Source organism: Esox lucius, chromosome 4 (assembly GCF_011004845.1).
Source record: "Esox lucius isolate fEsoLuc1 chromosome 4, fEsoLuc1.pri, whole genome shotgun sequence".
Taxonomy (NCBI): Eukaryota; Metazoa; Chordata; class Actinopteri; order Esociformes; family Esocidae; genus Esox; species Esox lucius.
The window spans coordinates 14587195-14608220 of NC_047572.1; the positions used below are offsets into that span (position 1 = coordinate 14587195).

Sequence of the window (21026 nt, forward strand, 5' to 3'; positions counted from 1 at the left end):
CTACTGTGATATACCCAGAGAGTAGTAATCATTAATCCACATTCCAGTATCTCTACCTGACCTTCAAAAATAGAACTCTTCACTCCAGTGATTCTTCATCTAACAGTTAGTAGCAAAGTCTATAAAAAAGGTGTTGAAACATTAGTATTTATTTTTCAGTCTTGGTCAGGACAAGAATTGCAAGAAAGTGCAAAGATTTATTTGAAAAGGATACAATATCTGGATGTCATTGCCATAAATAAATAAGGAAGTGTATTAGTCACTCATACCAAAACTATGGAGAATTACAATGAATTTATTCACAAAGAGTACACATAATGAAACATAACAGTGAGTCCAAAGCATACGATGTAATTGGCCACAGGACCATCAGTTTGGAAACTAAAAACACCTGATCTTCAAAGCAGTGGGGAAAGCCTAGTACACACACACACACACAAAATAAAGTTATGTACCCACAATAACTAAATGAGAAGGCACTATTGATATTTTATAGTTGCTACAATGGTACAGTATCTCAAGTGAGTACACCCCTCACATTTTTGTAAATATGAGTATATCTTTTCATGTGACAACATTGAAGAAATTACACTTTGCTACAATGTAAAGTAGTGAGTGTACAGCTTGTATAACAGTGTAAATTTGCTGTACCCTCAAAATAACAACACAAACCGCTGGCAACAAAAGTGAGTACACCCCTAAGTTCTTTGCTACCTGGGACCTTGTAAAACTAACAAGTCACATGACACCAGGGAGGGAAAATGGCTAATTAGGCCCAATTTGGACATTTTCACTTAGGGCTGTACTCAAGTTTGTTGCCAGCAGTTTAGCCAATAATGGCTGTGTGTTGGGTTTATTTTGTGGGGACAGCAAATTTACACTGTTATACAAGCTGTACACTCACTACTTTACATTGTAGCAAAGTGTCATTTCTTCAATGTTGTCACATGAAAAGATATATTCATATTTACAAAAATGTGACGGGTGTACTCGTGAGATACTGTACATAAGGTACAGTACAGAGAAAGTTGCCAGACTGGTCAGGCCACACCCAAGCGTCACACCCGCTAGCGTATTTTTCTCCACAATGAATGTACAGAACATTTGATAAAATAGCAGAGACCCACTGCCTGTTGGATACTGTAGTATGCACCTCCCTAAAATTCCATAACAAGGAAGTCTTGATTATTATCTTCATAACAAGTCGTTGAAAAATAAAACTCCACTTATATTTATACAATAAGTCTATGTACAGTTTGTATTAGGTGTGCAAGTGATGAAATAATTAAGAAGCTAAAGCAGCATTGCCCTTTAAATCGTTTTATCCTCCCAGACTGCATTCATTAAGCATCTCTAATTTGAGTAGTGTCTTGGATCAGCTGCCCCTCTGTTCATATAATTATATTCACTCTGGTCTAAAAGGACATTCAAAAAGGCTACTTTTACACAGACAGCTATATTCTGATATTTGTTACCACTAAATGGTTTTCCAAACCATTAGGTCTGATCTTTTCACATCAGATATTTTTCAGAACTGATCAGATTTGTGATCAAAAAGATCAGAATAAAGCTACATGTGTAAACACAGCCATAGTGTCTCCCCATAGGAAAGTTCGCCTTTAAAAATCATAATTGGTCAGATGAAAGGGACATGATCTTCTTCCCTGAGAAGCTTTGATTACACATTAGGAGATGTAGGTCTTGATCTTCTGAGTAATGACCGCACAGCAGATGGGACACTTGTCCAGGGCCTCCGAACACTGCTTGCAGACGACCAGGTGACCACAGGGGATGAACACAATCCCGATGTCTCTGTCCATACACACTTTGCACTGTTTCTCCCTCTGCAGCTTCCATAGCTTCTCTAGTGGATCTTCATCTAAAATGAAAAAACGTCAGCTGATAACCCAGGACAATAAATTAGTGGAAATACAGACAACCAAAATCTACCTTTGTTGATCTGGTAGACAAAACTCATTTATGCCTAGTGTGAATAGCAAAGGGATTCAATTATGATTGATATATGCATTATCCAGATAGATGAGGTTGGTCACACTCCAAACATTCTATTCCAGGAAGTTGTTCAACGTATCAAAACTGATATCAAGGATTACTGTATAAAGCAGGGCCCTGATCTAAAAATATTAGATGGAGTTGCTAAGCATTTCCCCTTCTAGGACAATTTACCATGAGTCTCTTGTGTCTCTGCATTGCTGCCAGGCCTGCTGAAGCAGTCTTCTAGCAGAGCCTCCAGGGTCGAGTAACATGTTTTGCTTTTGCTAATCTTCTCTAGTATTGTACTTTTTACTAGGGCAGGCTCCAGACCCATCTCTACTGCCTTCTGGGCCATGGCTGACTGCAGAACATCTGCACACAAGGAAAAGGAGAACAGGCATGTAGTGGTCTAATAACATATATGCAATGCGTTTGGCAATGTTTTCAATACCCAAAAAATATAGTGAAAGCAGTATGTTTATATAACGGGAAAATGTGTCACCTGTCTCATGACCCGAACATCCATTTAAGAGATTTGTAGCCTGAAAAATGAATAACAGGACAGACATTTATGCTGTAGAAGTCATGCCAGGTTTGAGGCAGTTAAATACTTTCAATGTTGGAAATGTAACCCTTTAGCTACTTTTGCAGAGTTAGATAAACTTCAGGTAATCTCTATGTTTCAGAGTCCATTATGAAGGAAGTTGGCAATTTCCTCAAATTGCACACAGAGACAAAAATAGTATCCATGATTTCATCTGAATGTGACAAAGCAACCAAAGAGCCCTGGGGAAGTAAACAAAAGGCCCCAAAATTTACTGATAATGATCCTTTAAAGTCTGTCCGCAGGTTCAGGGATTTGAGGTCAGCGTTAGAAGACTTACAGCGTCGTTCCTTCCAGTTCCTTGTAGCTGAACACTGCTGACAAATTCTTGGCCTTTCTCTGCCAGCAGGTATCTGCACCTGGTTACCCAAAGTCACACACAGTTAGGGGCGAGGAGCAGAAGAAACACGCACGTAGGGTTGTGGTTTGGGTCTTTCTTTCCTACGGAGAGTGTGTGAGGGAGCGAGCGAGCGTCCATGGGCTTACCCTGGGTAGTGTTTGGCATGCTCTTCACAGGGATCCTCTCCTAGCTGCCAGCCCTTCAGACCCCCACCACAACTGAAACACGTCACATGGTCTGCAACTCCTGCAACCAACCCAGAAACACGCTGGTTAGGAGATTTCTCCACATTCCGGGTCCCTATGTGTCTGTTTAGATATTTCACTATTTAGTGACAGGTAATAGTAATACGTCTGAATTCAATTGAACTGTACTGTAGTACGTCTTGTCGCACCCAAAGCTCTTTCCGGCTTACCTGTTTTATAAAAGCCCGCTCTGGCCAGCTTTTCGTGGTCAATGGGGTGCTGGATTCCTGCAAAGCTGCTCAGCCTCACTTCAAAGCTCCGCATGTCTACCTGGGAAGGCTGGTTTGGCCTGGCTTCCCCCCCTCTCCCCTCCTGAGAGGGGACATTGCCCACATCATGACCCAGGATGAAGAAACAGCTGGGGAAGTGTTTGCTGTGCTCGCTCCAGGCTGTGTCGCCAATCTCCCAGCCCCCCAGCATTCCTCCACAGCAGAAGCACTTCACCCGGTCGCTCTCCCCCAGATAGAAGAGACCCGCCTGGGCCAGCTCCCTGGGCTGAACCGGGGATGCGGTCGGCCATGAGCCGAAGGTGTTGAACCGAGAGTCTTCACTGGCCATGTGAGGAGCGATGGGGTAGGTGGTTTCATCCACCACCTCTCCCGTCCTGAGGCGGAACGCCATGTCCTCCGCCTCTTCGTCGTAGGGGGGTTCATTAATCAGCGGGGCACACTGGAGATAGTTAACCCGCGAACGGTGGGTGCAGCTCAGGAACTTGCAGGCGGGGGAGACCTGAAACATTACAGCGACGGCATGATCATTTGGCGACGGCTCGCACACAGTATTTCTGAAGCATCTACTAACACGTAAAAAAATAAAATAAAAAACCCATAGACAGATGCAACCTTTTTCAAATATCCTCCTCCTATTCCTCACCTCTGCATGTCTCTCCACAGGGGTGTCTTCCCCACACCAGTTCTCCACAGTCTTGTGGCAGCTGAAGCAGCACACCCGGTCTGCCTGGCCGGTGAAGTAGAACCCAGCACGGGCCAGCCTCTCTGCTGACACCTGCTGGGCAAGGGGAGAGCCGCGGAACGAGTTGAGACGCGTGTCCATGGAGGACCAGTCCACTGCGTGGTCCGACTCCAGGTCGCTGCTTCTCCTGAGGCCTGACATCACAGAGACAAAGCTGGGCTGCCTTGGGTGGTTGAGCTGGGAGAGAACTGAGTCCTGGGGAGAAAAAAAATATACATAAAATGTAAAATAATAAAGGTTTTCTGGAGATGCTAGTACGTATTGTACAGGCTCTATGTAAATCCATGAGTATGTTTGAATGCAGAGAGTTTTTGTATTTATTAAAGTGGCACTAGATGGAAATATGCACACTGCCTATCAATATTGGAACACTGTGCCTTTAAGGGAGGATGGCATGTGTAATCACATGAAAGCCTTAGCTGGTACATGTGAGGGAGGGGAAGAGAGGAACAGTCTCTGGAACCTGTTATAACACTACCAAGGCAACCCAGCTCCGCAAAGGAACATATGTAGCATAGCACATAGCAGGCATAACCATATACACACAGTGAGTGAGTGGAAGGCATCTAATTTAGAGTTAATGACCAGGCTCCCTTGATTCATGAGTCATTCATGTCATAATTAGAAGCTTCCCAAAACTGGTGAACTCAGTCAACCCAGAAAAGTACTTTTACTTTGTACTTTTTACACCTTGAGGGCACTCACAATGACGGATACACAGACAATAATCCAAACTATTGTTTTAAAGTGAACACAAGGCTTCAGATCTTTCCTAATCTGGTCTACAAAACAATGCTCACACTTTGATCACATTGAGCTGTGTTTTACCAGTCGCGTATGATTAAATCCCCTCACTTTTGCTGATAGCAACAGTAATGCCATCAACTTCATACAGTGGCCACTTGTTTTGTGGCTAGATATAATAGCTATAGCAGAAACAGGTGGGCATCCAGGCTACAAACCAAATACGTAGAATTTGACTGAAATAGAATTAGGCTATTATGAGCTACTGAACAAACAATCAATACCAGTATTGGTTATGCTTGTTATAGACCCAGGCCCATTTCTTCCGTATGCAAGTGGTCTCCATTGCCACAACCAACAGCCTGGTGTGAGTCAAGTCAAAGAAGTAAGACTTGAGGTTGTCACACTAAAATGTGAAACAAACAAGTAGATTGGTAAACGTGATGTCCATGGGAAGGTTTGCTGTATTCATCCAAATATCTTCTTTCTGCAACATGTAACCGGTGAATGTTGCCATCAGAGGACCATCTATTCCTGACCAGAGCTGAGCAAGATTTTATTTCTAATGCACCAAATGGATGAATGGATAGAAGAAAATATTAATGGATGTGATACTGAATGGAAGATTGAAACTTGTCTGTCAAAAGGTAAAACCCCTTGTCACTAGAGGCAGCTTCAGTAGTTTCGTTGGTTCAAACTCCACTCACTAAATGCTTCCATTTAATCGCAACGTAAAACTGACCGCCCGCGTCAATTCTGGAAAGTTCCCTAACTCTCGTGAGTGTCTGTGAGAAGACAAAAGACCCAAAACACAGTTCGACGCCCATAGTAAATGTACCTACTCCTGCGATTGTCCTATGATTTGACAGCTGGCAGTGGCACAGTAGACCAGCAGCGGTAGAAATGTGTAGCTAACAACAGTACTCCGCAGAGCATGGCCCTAAACCATATCGTGACTCCGTGAGCATTCTCGGAACCATATCGTATACGCATTTTAAAGTTATCCAGTTATGCACTTTAATCCGTTGTTGTTATTAGTAAACTGGTTCGCCATAATAGTACAGACTGCGACCTACGATAATGTCAAGCATAACATATAAAATAAAAAAATAGACACCCAATACACATACCTTGGAAAAAGCTTAGATGTCAACAAATGCCCCAGGGGACTTGAATGGTGCCTGTGTGCTTTCCGAATGAGATAGTTCATACGTACTTTCACCAGATTATTTAACCCGTGTTTCAGGAAGTAAATTCTGCTCACTGTTTTCCTGCGCAACACGTAAGGCGCAACCCACCTGACCACCATACAGGAAATAGATGACAATGATCCGCGCCCGTCAGTGGCACGGACCTTTCAAATTTCACATGAGAACATACTGTATAATATGACAGATTAAGAATAGTATGTCCAAACCCATATAGTGCGTTCGAAATATTATGCCAAATGTGCATGGATGGACTACTATTTGAAAAAACGTCAATGAAAATTCAGATTTTCCAATGTTTATTAAAAAGAAATATGTTCTGCAGTAGGGCTCAGAAGCGTTGCTAGGATTACAATATACTCGGGGCATAGGCGGAAAACCCATGAAAGGAAACTATAGGGAGAGTGCGGTACGTTTTTACTGAAGTGGTCCTCTAGACAAAGGGAAAAAAGCAGTGGTGTAGTGGTGCCCGGAGATGTGGGTATACTGTAATTTTGTCATCTTTTCCCCAAAAGGCTCATTCAACAATGGAAATGTGCCCTTGGGTGACAAATTATAAGGAATTTGAATGCCCTAAAATGATAAATCCCAATTGGTCTTTTAGTCAATTGGGCTGGGAACTTGCGCAAGTGTGAGTCAATTGTTTCCTGACACACCTGGGTGCACCCCCCCCCCCCCCCCCCCACACACACATATTTTACACATTCATTTATTTAATCCAATCATTAATTACATGTTTCTGTTTCTAAAAGATTTCTTACACCAGAGATACATAAAAATACAGTTGAAAAGGAAAGTTTTGAATGAGGAACAAAAGTGTTCAATTTGCAGTGGTCTTTTAATTTGAACCCTTCGGTTTCTCACTCAAAACCTTCCTTTTCAACTTTTTTGGAAAGCAAAGAAAAAGGTGCAGTGGTCTCTTAATTCTTTCCGGAGCTGTATATTCTAAAATAAGATACCAAATACCTTAATTTTAAGTGTATCAAAATAAACTACAACATACAGCAGCCACACCATCTATCAAAATAAACTATTGTATTTTTGTATTTTAAAAATACTTATACAAGGGAGCATGAAATTACTTTGCAAACCATCTATCTATCAGCCTGTTTGATCTATCCTTTCACCAAAACACTGATTCAGTTGATTCCATCTATCGACCTGTCTGATCTATCCTTTCACCAGAACAATGACTCAATTGATTAAGTAGACAATGATTGATAGCAATAGCTTTTCTCTGCCTAACGAATCAAGCAATAGATCTGACATATGGGTCATTCTAAGAAATGGGTGCTCTTTGTGTCCCTCTGATATATTTGCAATGAACTATGTTCAAGTTTAGCATTTATACTTTAAAGGTTTCATTATATGAGTTTGTTCCTCTTAATATAAGATGCAAATTAATAATATAATTCCAGGAGTAATGTTACGAAAAAAAATGATATCCTGGCAGTCAAACATATTTGACTGAAGAGAAGTAACATGAGGCTCTGAAGAACCAGCCAATCAGAGCAATTTCATACGTCGGTCTTGGGTACATTATTTCTTTATTGGTCGTTTTTAAAATGTTGCGTTTGTAATTATTCACATGTGACTGGCTACTACTGGCTATGCTACTTTTTGCATGCTTTATCTAGTACATAAATCCTGTATATTGCATATACGTTCACTGTACTACATTGATACGCATCAGTAAGTCAGTATACATGATGCCTGCTGACAAGCTTATAGCAGAAAGCTTATAGCAGCGTATACCTTCCAATAAACCACTCGTAATAAGTGAGTATACATGATCGCTACTGACAAAAAAGTGGGCAGACCTCCACTACACCACTGGAAAAGAGACAACAATAAAATGTATACATCTAACCCTGTCAGGTGAAATTACACGTATGCACCTATGACAAAGGGCTTTGAAAATATCATTGCTAAAATACAGAGGTCCTGTGGCCCAAATTGCCCCAGGGTAAGGGTACGCTGAAACTATTCAACGTGTAAGTTGAGCCATCTAGAAGTAAATTGACCAATCCGTTTTCCCCCCAAATAAACATAATTGTTTATTAAGTCGAAGAAAATACATTTATTCTCTCCTTTAGTTGCTCTTGTAACTTCACTTTGGCTAGAATATGTTATGGTTTCCCAGATACCTCAACTATATTCAATCAAATGTATTCATTAAGCCTTTTTACATCAGCAGTTGTCACAAAGTGCTTTTACAAAACACCCAGCCTGAAACCCCAAGTAGCAAGTAACAAAAATTTTGAAGCACAGTGGGTAGAAAAAACTCCCTAATAGGGGCCAAATTTTAGGAAGAAACCTAGAGAGGAACCAGGCTCAGTGGGGTGACCAGTCCTCTTCTGGATTTACCGGGTGAACATTTTAAGAGTACAAGTTGTAATAATTATTAAATGCATTTGGGTTGTGTCCAGAGTCTATAAATCATAAACCAGGTTAGAAGCTTGACCAGATGGACAAGGCCCGGGACAACCAGGTGGAGTGGGGGTGGTTATCAGACTGGCAGCTGGAATCGTTAAGTACAATCTTGATCAGCAACACAGCCAGGAGGACTTTGGACAGTGGCAGCAATAAGTCTTTAGAGCCTGGTATTCGGGAGGTGTGGGCCAAGATCTCATGTCCTCCTAAGTTTGAACATAGCAGAAGACAACAACATTTAGAGAGTGCATTCCTTAGGTTTACAAGGTTTTACACTGGAGGAGAACTGACCCTACTCCCCCCAGCACATTAATATAGCAGCGTAAAACTTTGGGGCTGAGACACGGGTGTCCAGTGACACTGTGTCCCTATCCGGGGGAGGCCTCAGACTGTTCTACTGTATGTTAGATATTATTGAGTTAATGTCTAATTACATCCATGACACCACATTATGCAATGACAGATACATGCCACAGATGTACAAATGTTTCATGGTATGATAGCTTTTCTACAATAAAAACAGAAATGTGGTGACCGTACATACCAACATTTAATCGCAAAAATGTAACAGGCTCCAACACTCCTGTGTACCATATTATTATGTCTTTGAAATAAAAGTATATCATAATGAATGTTCTTTTGAAGAGTGTGTACAGTATCCATCATAGAATAAACTTCAGTGTTGGTGAGTCAGTGTAGGTCAGTAGGCAACTTGTTCTTGGAAAGCCTAAATACTTGCTGTTGAATTCTACATGCTACCTGAACTTGGAATTAGGCTCTGTTTTAAGGAGGGGATAAAATATTTTTTCATTGTCAGTGGTGGTCCATTGTCAGTGATGGTCCATTCACATGTTAACAGGTAGTCACTCAGTTCATTTGTCAAGACCAGCCTAGTGCACACAACACTTGACAATATTTAAATACATCCCTCACATTTTTGTAAATATTTGAGTATATCTTTTCATGTGACAACACTAAAGAAATGATACTTTGCTACAATGTAAAATAGTGAGTGAACATTTTCACTTAGGGGTCTACTCACTTTTGTTGCCAGTGGTTTAGACATTAATGGCTGTGTGTTGTGTTATTTTGAGGGGACAGCAAATTTACACTGTTATACAAGCTGTACACTCACTACTTTATATTGTAACAAAGTGTCATTTCTTCAGTGTTGTCACATGAAAAGGTATAATCAAACATTTACAAAAATGTGAGGGGTGTACTCACTTTTGTGAGATACGGTACATCCACATCACACAATCTCATTGCACTGCTGGTTGGAAAAGTGTAGACAAATATGGTTTAGCATGGTTTAGAAACAATACCTGCTCAAGAAGCTGATGATTTATGCCACACAGAGCTGAGCTTTGACGAATGCATTCGGTTAATCGAGTCAGTCTAATCACCTTGATGTGCCCTTTCCAGCTCATTGATATGCTGTCTAGCTGTCAACGGCAGCATGACACTGGTTGAAAGAGCCAAGGAGTCATAACTTAGTATTGATTAGTATCTGTGTATTAAATAGTATCTTAATCATTTCAATTGAGAAAAAGTAAAATGAGGATAGGTCGTTAGGATGTTTTCTTCCTCTATTTTCACACAGCTGGAAGGGAGGACCGAGCCGGCTAGGAGGGACGACAGGGAAGAGCCATCTTTATTCAGCATGAGTCTATGATGTTGACCTTCCATTTCCCATTTCTATCTCTTCCATAATTACAGAGGCAACACAGTCTTTTATGCCAGGATACATATGAGGCGGTCAATGATTGTAGCCAACCATTACATAGTCTATTATCATGGTATGTTCCAACCTGCCCTATGGTCCATGGGTCTATCGATAGAATCTATGACAGTCACATGGGCAACTCCTAGCAGGAGATATGGACAGAATGTATGGACAGGATGTGTGGGGCGCATCAATAACAGGCAACACGTCCTATCTATGGTCCTTTGTTCAGAGTTAGTCAGCACATTTGTGTTTGTTAAGTTTCTCATGCCCATTTCCCATCAGTACTCTTCAACTGTGAGTGACGGAATCTAAAACAAAAAAAAATCCAGAATATCCCATTGTAGGATTTTTAAGTAATTAATTTGCATTTTATTGCATGACATAAGTATTTGATACATCAGAAAAACAGAACTCAATATTTGGTACAGAAACCTTTGTTTGCAATTACAGAGATCATATGTTTCCTGTAGTTCTTGACCAGGTTTGCACACACTGCAGCAGGGATTTTGGCCCACTACTCCATACAGACCTTCTCCAGATCCTTCAGGTTTCGGGGCTGTCGGGCTGTTCTTGGGGTGGTACTCATCCTCCTTCTTCCTCCAAACACGGCGAGTGAAGTTTAGACCAAAAAGCTCTATTTTTGTCTCATCAGACCACATGACCTTCTCCCATTCCTCCTCTGGATCATCCAGATGGTCATTGGCAAACTTCAGACGGGCCTAGGCATGCGCTGGCTTGAGGCGGGGGACCTTGTGTGCGCTGCAGGATTTTAATCCATGACGGCGTAGAGCGTTACTAACGGGTTTCTTCGAAACTGTGGTCCCAGCTCTCTTCAAGTCATTGACCAGGTCCTGCCATGTAGTTCTGGGCTGATCCCTCACCTTCCTCATGATCATTGATGCCCCACAAGGTGAGATCTTGCATGGAGCCCCAGACCGAGGGAGATTGATCATCTTGAACTTCTTCCATTTTCTAATAATTACGACAACAATTGTTGCCTTCTCACCAAGCTGCTTGCCTATTGTCCTGTAGCCCATCCCAGCCTTGTGCAGGTCTACAATTATGTCCCTGATGTCCTTACGCAGTTCTCTGGTCTTGGCCATTGTAGGGAGGTTGGAGTCTGTTTGATTGAGTGTGTGGACAGGTGTCTTTTATACAGGTAACGAGTTCAAACAGGTGCAGTTAATACAGGTAATGAGTGGAGAACAGGAGAGCTTCTTAAAGAAAAAATTGTGAGAGCCAGAATTCTTTCTGGTTGATAGGTGATCAAATACTTATGTCATGCAATAAAATGCTAATTAATTATTTAAAAATCATACAATGTGATTTTCTGGATTTCTTTTTTAGATTCCGTCTCTCACAGTTGAAGTGTACCTATGATAAAAATGACAGACCTCTACATGCTTTGTAAGTAGGAAAACCTGCAAAATTGGCAGTGTATCAAATACTTGTTCTCCCCACTGTATACAGGCTTCAGAATAGACAATGTCGGTTTCCTCGATGTGCATTACGCAGACGGACAATGCTTGCCCATCTGACTGACGGCAGATAGAATGCAGGAACCGATAACCAATGGGCAAAAAAGGCAGTTGTGGAATCTGAGTGGAAAAGGGCTGGGGCTCAAGCCCACGTGAGGTCTGTCTGTGCACTTGCCTGCCAAGGACAGATGGTTTGGCACACTCCTCTCCATCTCTCTGTAAGTGATGGTTTTTTTACTGAAGCGGGTTTTAAAATCTCTTTCTTTTGTTGTTAGTGGTTTAATTCTGCTCTGGGTGTGTTATTTGGGATTTCGTCTTGTACTTAAAGATAATTGTGCAGAATTAAATAGTGAAAATAAAAACCTTGCAACTATTTTAACAAATGCTTAAAACTGCCTAATGAGACAAGCAGTAATGTTCTTTAGCCAAGGCACCAATATCCCAAATTTCAGGAGGCTGTCTAAATCGTAAAATAGTAAAACTGACCGAAACAGAAATGATACAGGAAGGAGGTACTTTTCTATGGTTTTATGCATGAAACAACACAAATCCTCATTTCAAAAAGCCCCTCAGCTTTTCTGTTAATGTTTTCCCACAGAACGTCACATTGGAAATGTATGGCCATATTTGGAGTTATTCATTAATCCAACTCCTAGTATATTTTTTTATAGAAATAACAGACGTGTGATAATTATGTTATAATTTAGTCAAGAAGATTGTTTTTGATTGTTTGTGAGATGCTGATGGAACAGTAGCCTGGGCAAGTAAAAAAAAGAGATTGCACCAATAGCTGAGGATTAAAAACATAGAACAAATGGACACTGCACCCTCACACCTGTCAAACATGCCCCCCACCAAGATACAGTTCGGTCCGGAAATAAATGGACACTGACAAGTATTGTTTTTTGGCTGTTTACCTAAATACATTCAGGTTAAAGTTAAATAATGAATATGGGATTAAAATGTAGTCTCTCAGCTTTAATTTCAGGATATTCACATCCAAATTTGAGGAAGAGTTTAGGAATTACAGCACTGTAATACGTAGCCCCCTCTTTTTCAAGGGATTTGTCCAATTAAGCTGTGTCATGGACAGGTGTGGGCTATTCCTTAGTCATTTCTTCATCAATTAAGCAGGTGAAAGGTCTGGAGTTGATTCCAGGAGATGCATTTGGAAGCTTGGAACGTCTCATGATCCGAAACATACCATATCAATTGTAAAACAGTGGAGGCAGTGGGATGGCATAGACATGCATGGCTTCCAGTGGCACTGGGTCACTAGTGTTTATTGATGATGTGACAGAAGACAGAAGCTGCCGGATTAATTCTGAAGTGTACAGGGATTATTGTCTGCTCAGATTCAGACAAATGTTTTGGATGGCGCTTCACTTTACAGATGGACAATGACCCAAAACATACTGCAAAAGCAACCCAGGAGTGTTTTAAGGAAAATAAGTGGAATATTCTGTAATGGCCAAGTCAATCACCTGATCTCAACATGATCGAGCATTAATTTAATTTGCTGAAGACAAAACGAAAGGCAGAAAGACTCACAAACAACAACTGAAGACAGCTGCAGTAAAGGCCTGGCAAAGCATCACAAAGGAGGAAACCCAGCATTTGGTGATGTCCATGTGATCCAGACTTCAAGCAGTCATTGTCTGCAAAGGATTCTCTACAAAGTATTGTCGAGAAAGTAGACTTTCAATCTCCTGAAATAAGGGGATTGTGTATGAAAATTGTTGCAATTCCTAAATGTTTCATACACTATTTTTGTTCAACCCCTTGAATTAATTTGTTTTATATCTAGAGAATGTACCCAGCAAATTGACCAGTATGACTGGGATTCTAGTTTGGGGTTCAGTTAAATAGAGGAGAATGTCATCCCCATGTACAGTAGAGACATTTTATTAGTGTATTTAGTGTTATAACCATTTCAACATAAGACCTTAAGGCTTGAGCAAGAGGTTAAATGGCTAGAGCAAAAATTACTGGCAATATAGCACAACCCTGTCTCGTTCCCCTGATTACCATCTTTGACCTCCAACAAAACAACATTTGTCCCCTTTAACTGGAGCCTTCAACTTTGCCCTGTATTGATCAGCGAAAGAGATCGTTGAAACCTACAAATACATTAACAGGGAGAGCTACAGAATAGATAGACGTGCGTTTTATTAACAAAAATGAAGGCCATTTTATGAAAGTAATTGAAGAGGAAGTGCCAAAAACTGGGAAAACCACTGGGTTTTGTGAAGTGGAGTTGTTTGCATCAGCGTCATGGTGGTTTCCGAGGTATAGGGAGTATGGTCGAAAATGTCAGGGCAGCGTACCGCAGAGATACAGTACATTCTGGCATCTGCCTTCTGTAGGTTCTCATTCACTGGCCCTTCTAGCTGCCTCTGAACGGTTCTGGGGACTTTCCAACATTTGCCCCTTAGGGCTTTGGTGTGACAGTGATGCAGCAGGCGGGGGTGAGTTTGTGCCCCAATACCTCACAATACCCATCACCAAACTTAGTCTAAAGTTCATTGGGTTTCCTGTTTGGCGATAAAAGGTGCTCAATAAATTAGATGTAATTTACCATGCATGTCGTAAACTTTGTCAACAGCTTCAACACTCATCATTGTGACCAGTACAGTGGGGCTCGAATGTTTGGGCACCCCAGGTAAAAATGTGCATTAATGTGCATAAAGAAGCCAAAAAAAGATGGAAAAATATCCAAAAGGCATCAAATGACAGATTAGACATTCTTATAATATGTCAAAAAAAGTTTGATTTTATTTCCATCATTTACACTTTCAAAATAACAGAAAAGAAAAAAACGGCATCTGCAAAGGTTTGGGCACCCTGCAGAGTTAATACCTTGTACTGACCCCTTTGGCAAGTATCACAGCTTGTAAATGCTTTATGTAGCCAGCCAAGAGTCTTTCAATTCTTGTTTGAGGTATCTTCGCCCATTCTTCCTTACAAAAGTCTTCCAGTTCTTTGAGATGTCTGTCACGCACTGCTCTTTTAAGGTCTATCCATAGATTTTCAATTATGCTGAGGTCAGGAGATTGTGAAGGCCATGGCAAAACCTTCAGTTTACACCTCTTGATGTAATCCACTGCGGGTTTTGAGGTGTGTTTAGGATCATTATCCATTTGTAGAAGCCATCCTCTCTTTAACTTCAGCTTTTTCACAGGTGGCATCAAGTCAGAGTCCAAAATGGGCTGAAATGTTATTGAATACATTTTTCCTTCTACTCGTGAATACAACCCCAAAGCATGATTGATCCACCCCCATGCTTAACAGTTGGACGGAGGTTCATTCATTAAATTCTGTGCCCTTTCTTCTCCAAACGTACCTTTGCTCATTCCGGCCAAAAAGTTTTATTTTAACCTCATCGGTCCACAGAACTTGTTTCCACAATTACCATCAAGCTTGTCTATATGTACATTTGCAAACTTCAAACGCTGATTTTTGTGGTGAGGACGTAGAAGAGGATTCTCTACAAAGTATTGTCAAGAAAGTAGACTTTCAATCCCCTGAAATAAGGGGATTGTGTATGAAAATTGTTGCAATTCCTAAATGTTTCATACAATATTTTTGTTCAACCCCTTGAATTAAAGCTGAAAGTCTGCATCTCAATTGCATCTTGGTTATTTCATCCATTGTGGTGGGGTACCTAACTGTACATACTGACCTAACTGTACATACTGCCAGTGTTTAACCTGGGGTGCCCAAACTTTCGAGCCCCACTATATACTGGTTAACTGGCCTTCACTACCTACACACCAGACTCACCTGTGCAAACTTATAATAAAAAAAAAAAAAGAATAACTGGCCAATGCCCTCTCCATCTCAGGTTACTCATTAACATCTGATGTTGTCAGGTAAATTCCTCACAATAGTCACTCCCAAAACCGACACTTCCTGTGGTTGTCATTCATTCCGTTTTTCACTACCAATGACTGGAATTAATTGCAAAATACCTTACATTTTTTACCTAAACCTTCTAAAAACAAACTTAAGCTGCTATCTAACCAATGCACTTTGCAAAACTTTGTCAATATAAGTCTCGCTTCTTTTAGTACAGTATATGTCCTCCATAAGTGACTTGAACTAGACAATGTAGAAAATGTCATTTCAAAATGTTTAACTCAATACATACACAAACAACCAAAAAACATTGCAAATCTATACTACAGACATTTATTGTAGATTAAAAAGATAGAACTATCCCAGTTAAGGAGGAAATGTCTGTGTCCAAGATGAGATGGCCTTTTTATTGACACTACACTACTGCAACTAACCAATCACTACAAATTGCTAACAGACAACCAGATTCACCACCTTTTATTTTTTATTCACAACCGAAATATAATTTTATGAAACTTCTTCCAGAAAACAGATTCATTAACAAACAAAATGTAACTTAATGTTAATTATTACAGATAGTAAATGTATTGAAATCAAAGGACCAGTAGCCTAATACATGTTTGATATAGGCAGGCGATAATATAAAACTTGGAGGTAATTTTAACAAGTTGTTAAAGTCTGTCTGTGTCAGTCTGTGAAGTGAATATGAAAATTTATATTTTTAAACCTCCCATTTTGGGCTGGATGTGTACTGTTTATCTGTGCATAAGTAGAATCACTTATGTGTTAGCCATGAAATTCCAACTTTAAAAGTGAGTAGTTTTGATGATATTGCACTCAAATTAGTGCATACAGACAGACTAAATATTTTAGAAAACCCTTTTTTCAACAAAGACATCCTTAGAGGACATAACGGGTGAAAAACGTTCAATCACCATTGAAAGTGTCCACCATATTATTAAAGTCAAGTTGGTGGGGCTTCCAATTTAATTAGCTGGTCCCTCCAGATGATGTGGTTGGTCACGTGATCACAACTCAGGTTCATGTTCAGTTGTGTTGTTCAAAAGAAACTCCAGAAATGTAGCAAAAATCCTAAACAAATCTACATCTGAGGCATGTTTGCTTTTCAGAATGTAAAAACATCTCGGTCAACTCCAACCATGTAATCAGGAGGGATTAGCCATTGACATGACTTTAACAGTATCACAGCCTCCCTGGGGCTGCTCCTGATGGAACAGAAGCTATTATGGCACCGGACCCAGGTGAGACCGTCTTTCATCTCTATAGGCTAAACTTGGGAACATATTGTAAGAAAAAAAAACTGTTTAGGAATAAGTTCAATCAACAGCCAACTAAAATGTTTGTTGTATTGTAACTTGAAAGAAATTGAAGATGGTAAGTTTAATAAACTGCTATTAAAACTTTTACGCTTATCTAACTTGATAGAAATTGTAAATCAGGCACATCAGGTAACATGACATTAATTAGGCTTATGTTAACATCAACAGCTGGCAGTGATTACTTCTTTATTAAACTCTACATCAGCCTGTACATGTGTAAACTTATTGGATTTCCCATTGACATCAGATATCATACTTCATGGGTGGAATTCCCCAAAAACTCTGGGTTATGTCAATGCCCCCTGTTTTTATTATTTGAATGGGTGATAAGTGAAGTTTGTGTTGATATACCATCCATCCAAACTTTCAACCTCTGGCAGCAAGTCAATAGAGCTTTACACTTGTCAAGCTAAGACTGCACACAATGCACCAGGATCACGGTTTTAGCCATGGAAACACATCAGTCAGAATGGAATAGGCTGCAAAAAAAGGGGCCGATAAGTTCCATTCATTGCTAGAAAATCATTGGACTTCAATAAAGTGTACACAAAAATTACATTTGAAGGCTGTCAGCCCAAAAGAGCATCTGAACAATAACTAACAGGTTGTGAGACTGACTCTCATAGCAAAGGCATACATTTAAAACCTACATTTAGAGGTTTCTTGAATTTGGAGGTGTACAGCCCTCTGCTGGCTTAGTTGGCATTTTACACACATATATATAAGTTGCTGGAAAAGAAGTTGTTGCTTTTTAATGATAAGCCTTTTATTTAAGAAAGTAATCACTGCCATCTGCTGATGTTAGCATTGGTTTTACACATGCCTGGTTATCTGTAGTGACAAGCTAATAACAGGTTATTTCTGAAAGGAGTTGAATGTAAGATGCCATCTGCCACAGAAGTTGTTAGCTCTATTCTAAATGTGGAAAAAAAATTGTTGCTACTGGACAAATGCTGGTACCCATTCCCCATTGTGTTCCTAGAGTAAATGGTGTTTCCAAATGTTAACACCGGTCTGCAAATAATGAATACATCTCAGTTCTATCCACAATTTCAAGGACGTTATTGGAATTTTGACATCCTTATCTTATTAGCCCATGTGCCTCCTCTCCTTTCCGTGTCACCTCTTTTCTCCGTTACCCATATTGATCTGTAACGTAACCAGGGTTGTGTCAATTTCAGCATGTAAAAAGCAATTCTAATTCTCCCTATTGCTTTTAAAATTACAACAATGTGGGATTGGAATTCATTTAACTTCCTAAATCAAACTGGAACCCAAATTGAATTGACCCAAACCCTGAACAAGACTGGTGAAGGCATGAAGGACAGAGAAAAGGAAAGGATTTTAAGAAACGTAGTGTAAGGGGACACGGGGGCTTATCCTGTTTTCTGAAAACAATCAGAGTGAAGGAGAGGAGATAAGGAGAGGAGATAAGGAGAAAGAATGTTGAGTTCACTTTTCACCACTTAGATGTTCCAGTTGATTGAATCTCCTCCACCCTCCTGTGTCTAAGCTTCAAACGTTTCCTCCTTCAACGATCCTCCTCAACAGTGTGGCAAGTCCACCTTTAGAGATCTGTAATGGTGTCTTCTCCTCCTTGTTCTCAATGTAGATGCTGGCTCCATTCTCCACCAGGAGTTTAGCTGCCTCCACACGCTCCTCATCACACGCCAGGTGGCTGGGGAAGGAACACAAAGATGGAGCATGACTTAAAGAGTATAAAGAGTGCAGAATAAGGCTTCCACAAACACTTTGTTTTTCTCTTTGTTGACTTAACCAGTAACCCTTCAGTACTTACAGTGCAGTGTTTCCCTCACAGTCCTGAATGTTGGTGGAGGCACTATGCTCAAGTAGGAGCTGGATCAGACGGCTGTTGCCCTTGGCTGAGGCTCTGTGTAGGGGAGTAGATTCCAGCTTATCTGTGACGTTCGGGTCCGCTCCACTCTCCAACAACAGGAGGGCAATCTTTAGAAAAAAACACCCCACATTAATAACCAGCGTGCTTAGAAAGGCGAAGGTAATGCTGTCTGCTTAGCCACAGAATTGTGGTAGCAGGTGGACATAGACTGTAGTTGATTCTACTAGCCACAGTACTAATCCACTTGATATTGAGTTAATCAGATTCAGTTGAGTGTCCATCTGACACTGTGGACCAAGTGTTGATACCTACCTCATATCGGTCCTTGGAGGCAGCGTAGTGCAGAGCACTGCAGCCATTCTGGTTGACTGAGTTTAGCTGGGCTCCTTTGTTTATCAGTGACTTCACAATTTCCTCTCTACCAGCTGATGCTGCAATGTGGAGGGGGGTCCAACTAGCCTGGAGACGACAAAGTCCATCTCAGATTGACATGGTAATTAGAATTACAACCCTTATTCCAAAAAAGTTGGGGCGCTGCGTAAAATACAAATAAAAACAGAATGCAATGATGTGCAAATCATTAATTCCTATATTTCATTGAAAATAGTACAAAGACAAAATATATAAAATGATGAAACTGAGAAAGGTTATTGTTTTTGGAAAACTACATATCCATTTTGAATTTGTACTATTTTATATTAAATATAAGATTTAAATGATTGGCACATTATTATGTTCTATTTTTATTTCCATTTTACACAGGATCACAATTTTTGGGGAAAACTGGTTTGTAGAATAAAAGTAGTAAAAGCCTGAGGATGTACCACTGGCTAAGGGAAAATACTAAAGACTCTCATATAACATAGAGGCCCAGACCTCTTAGCAGTGGCCATAGAAACAGACTGTGTTCGAATATAGGGCAGATAACCAAAGACTAAACTCCCAATTCTATCAACGCTGCTACAATACAGTTGACAGTAAATAAATTGAACATATACTTAAGAGCACTCAAAGAACTACAATGCAAAACATATACAAATAATAATCCATTAATTAGTGCAATATTTGACAGTATTTACATCATCTTGCATGTTGACATCCACCCCCAGATCCAGCAGGAACTCTACGATCTTGATGTGTCCAGCCGAGCAGGCCCAATGGAGAGCTGTTCTCTGGTCCTGCATTACAGCACAGGCAACGATTGGAGTAAAGCGTGAGTTTATAGAAGAACATGTAGTGTATCGATTAAGAAAGGATTACGGACAGATACTGACTGGAGCAACATGTATATATATTCTAAGTGATAATTTACCTGATCTGTTTTGCATGCGAGCGATTTATCCGTTAGAATGCATTTCTTTAATTTGTCAAATTCACCAGTGAAGGCCAAATTACAGACTTCCACATTAGAAACAGTTTGTTCCATCATGACAGATAACACAACTCACTAAACTGAAACTATATGTTGCACTCAGGAAATGGAGGTTTTATTTCCGGGATAAATGTGAGGTTCATAACTCCATAATTCCAGATTAAAAGCTTTCGGTGGAGTTGAGCTGCCGTGCTGAGGACCTGCAATATCTAAAGAAGGCTAAATAAACAATGCACATAATGAGACACCACCCCATACCCATTGTTGTTACATCTCATCTTTATAATAAATAAAAAAAATTAGCCATACATATATTAATATAATAAAATAATGTTGGATAATTTATTTATATTTAATGGTGAATTTTGTTATTTATTCATCTATTTATTTTCTTATGTATGTATGTGTACTTTATTTTTTGGATTGTATCTTTAGCTTGTATGGCAAGCCAAGTTAATATTTAGTCCCTGGAATTTTCTAATCATAATTTAAAAGCAACTAATTCTTATTCTTAAATTACTAGTAAATATTCTGATTGTTACTAGTCGTTTTATCAGTTTTACTAGTAAAAGTTGATAGACTATAACTTATTCATTAGTTAAGAGTACAAACCTGATTCCAAAAAAGTTGGGACACTGTACAAATTGTGAGTAAAAAAGGAATGGAATAATTTACAAATCCCATAAACTTATATTTAATTCACAATAGAATATAGATAACATATCGAATGTTGAAAGTGAGACATTTTGTAATGTCATTCCAAATATTGGCTCATTTTGGATTTCATTAGAGCTACACATTCCAAAAAAGTTGGGACAGGTTAAATGTACAGATAAGGAACAGCTGGAGG

The 21026-nt window shown here is 40.0% G+C and overlaps 2 protein-coding genes across 3 annotated transcripts; both read right to left on the reverse strand.

Moving 5' to 3' along the window:
* Positions 1-1662: 1662 nt before the first annotated feature.
* xiap (X-linked inhibitor of apoptosis) lies at positions 1663-6214 on the reverse strand. 2 transcript variants are annotated; one of them, XM_010894337.3, is made up of 8 exons: positions 6031-6213; positions 4058-4351; positions 3355-3913; positions 3086-3185; positions 2880-2958; positions 2498-2537; positions 2188-2367; positions 1663-1879 (listed from the first exon to the last, which is right to left on the reverse strand). In XM_010894337.3, exons 2-8 carry the CDS (start codon positions 4295-4297, stop codon positions 1686-1688), a joined length of 1392 nt encoding a protein of 463 aa, XP_010892639.2. In that variant the 5' UTR covers positions 4298-4351; positions 6031-6213; the 3' UTR covers positions 1663-1685. The 2 variants fall into 2 exon arrangements, with proteins under 2 accessions (XP_010892639.2, XP_010892640.2); XM_010894338.3 differs by having other exon boundaries at positions 1811-1899; positions 6031-6214.
* Positions 6215-15992: 9778 nt separating this feature from the next.
* psmd10 (proteasome 26S subunit, non-ATPase 10) lies at positions 15993-20285 on the reverse strand. The gene is made up of 5 exons (XM_010894339.4): positions 20117-20285; positions 19884-19982; positions 19117-19263; positions 18745-18911; positions 15993-18624 (listed from the first exon to the last, which is right to left on the reverse strand). The coding sequence occupies exons 1-5, from the start codon at positions 20231-20233 to the stop codon at positions 18462-18464; spliced, it is 693 nt and encodes a 230-aa protein (XP_010892641.1). The 5' UTR covers positions 20234-20285; the 3' UTR covers positions 15993-18461.
* Between the last annotated feature and the right edge of the window lie 741 nt (positions 20286-21026).

Bases quoted from the DNA above. Each gene is read 5' to 3' on its own strand.
- xiap (XM_010894337.3), bottom strand. From the start codon at position 4,297: ATGTCAGGCCTCAGGAGAAGCAGCGACCTGGAGTCGGACCACGCAGTG. The intron at 3,914-4,057 runs GTGAGGAATAGG...GTAATGTTTCAG, and splicing joins CTGTGGAGAGACATGCAGAG to GTCTCCCCCGCCTGCAAGTT. The intron at 2,538-2,879 runs GTAAGTCTTCTA...TTCATTTTTCAG, and splicing joins GAACTGGAAGGAACGACGCT to GCTACAAATCTCTTAAATGG.
- psmd10 (XM_010894339.4), bottom strand. From the start codon at position 20,233: ATGATGGAACAAACTGTTTCTAATGTGGAAGTCTGTAATTTGGCCTTC. The intron at 19,264-19,883 runs GTAAATACTGTC...TGTCGTCTCCAG, and splicing joins ATGTCAACATGCAAGATGAT to GCTAGTTGGACCCCCCTCCA. The intron at 18,912-19,116 runs GTAGGTATCAAC...TTTTTTCTAAAG, and splicing joins CCTCCAAGGACCGATATGAG to ATTGCCCTCCTGTTGTTGGA.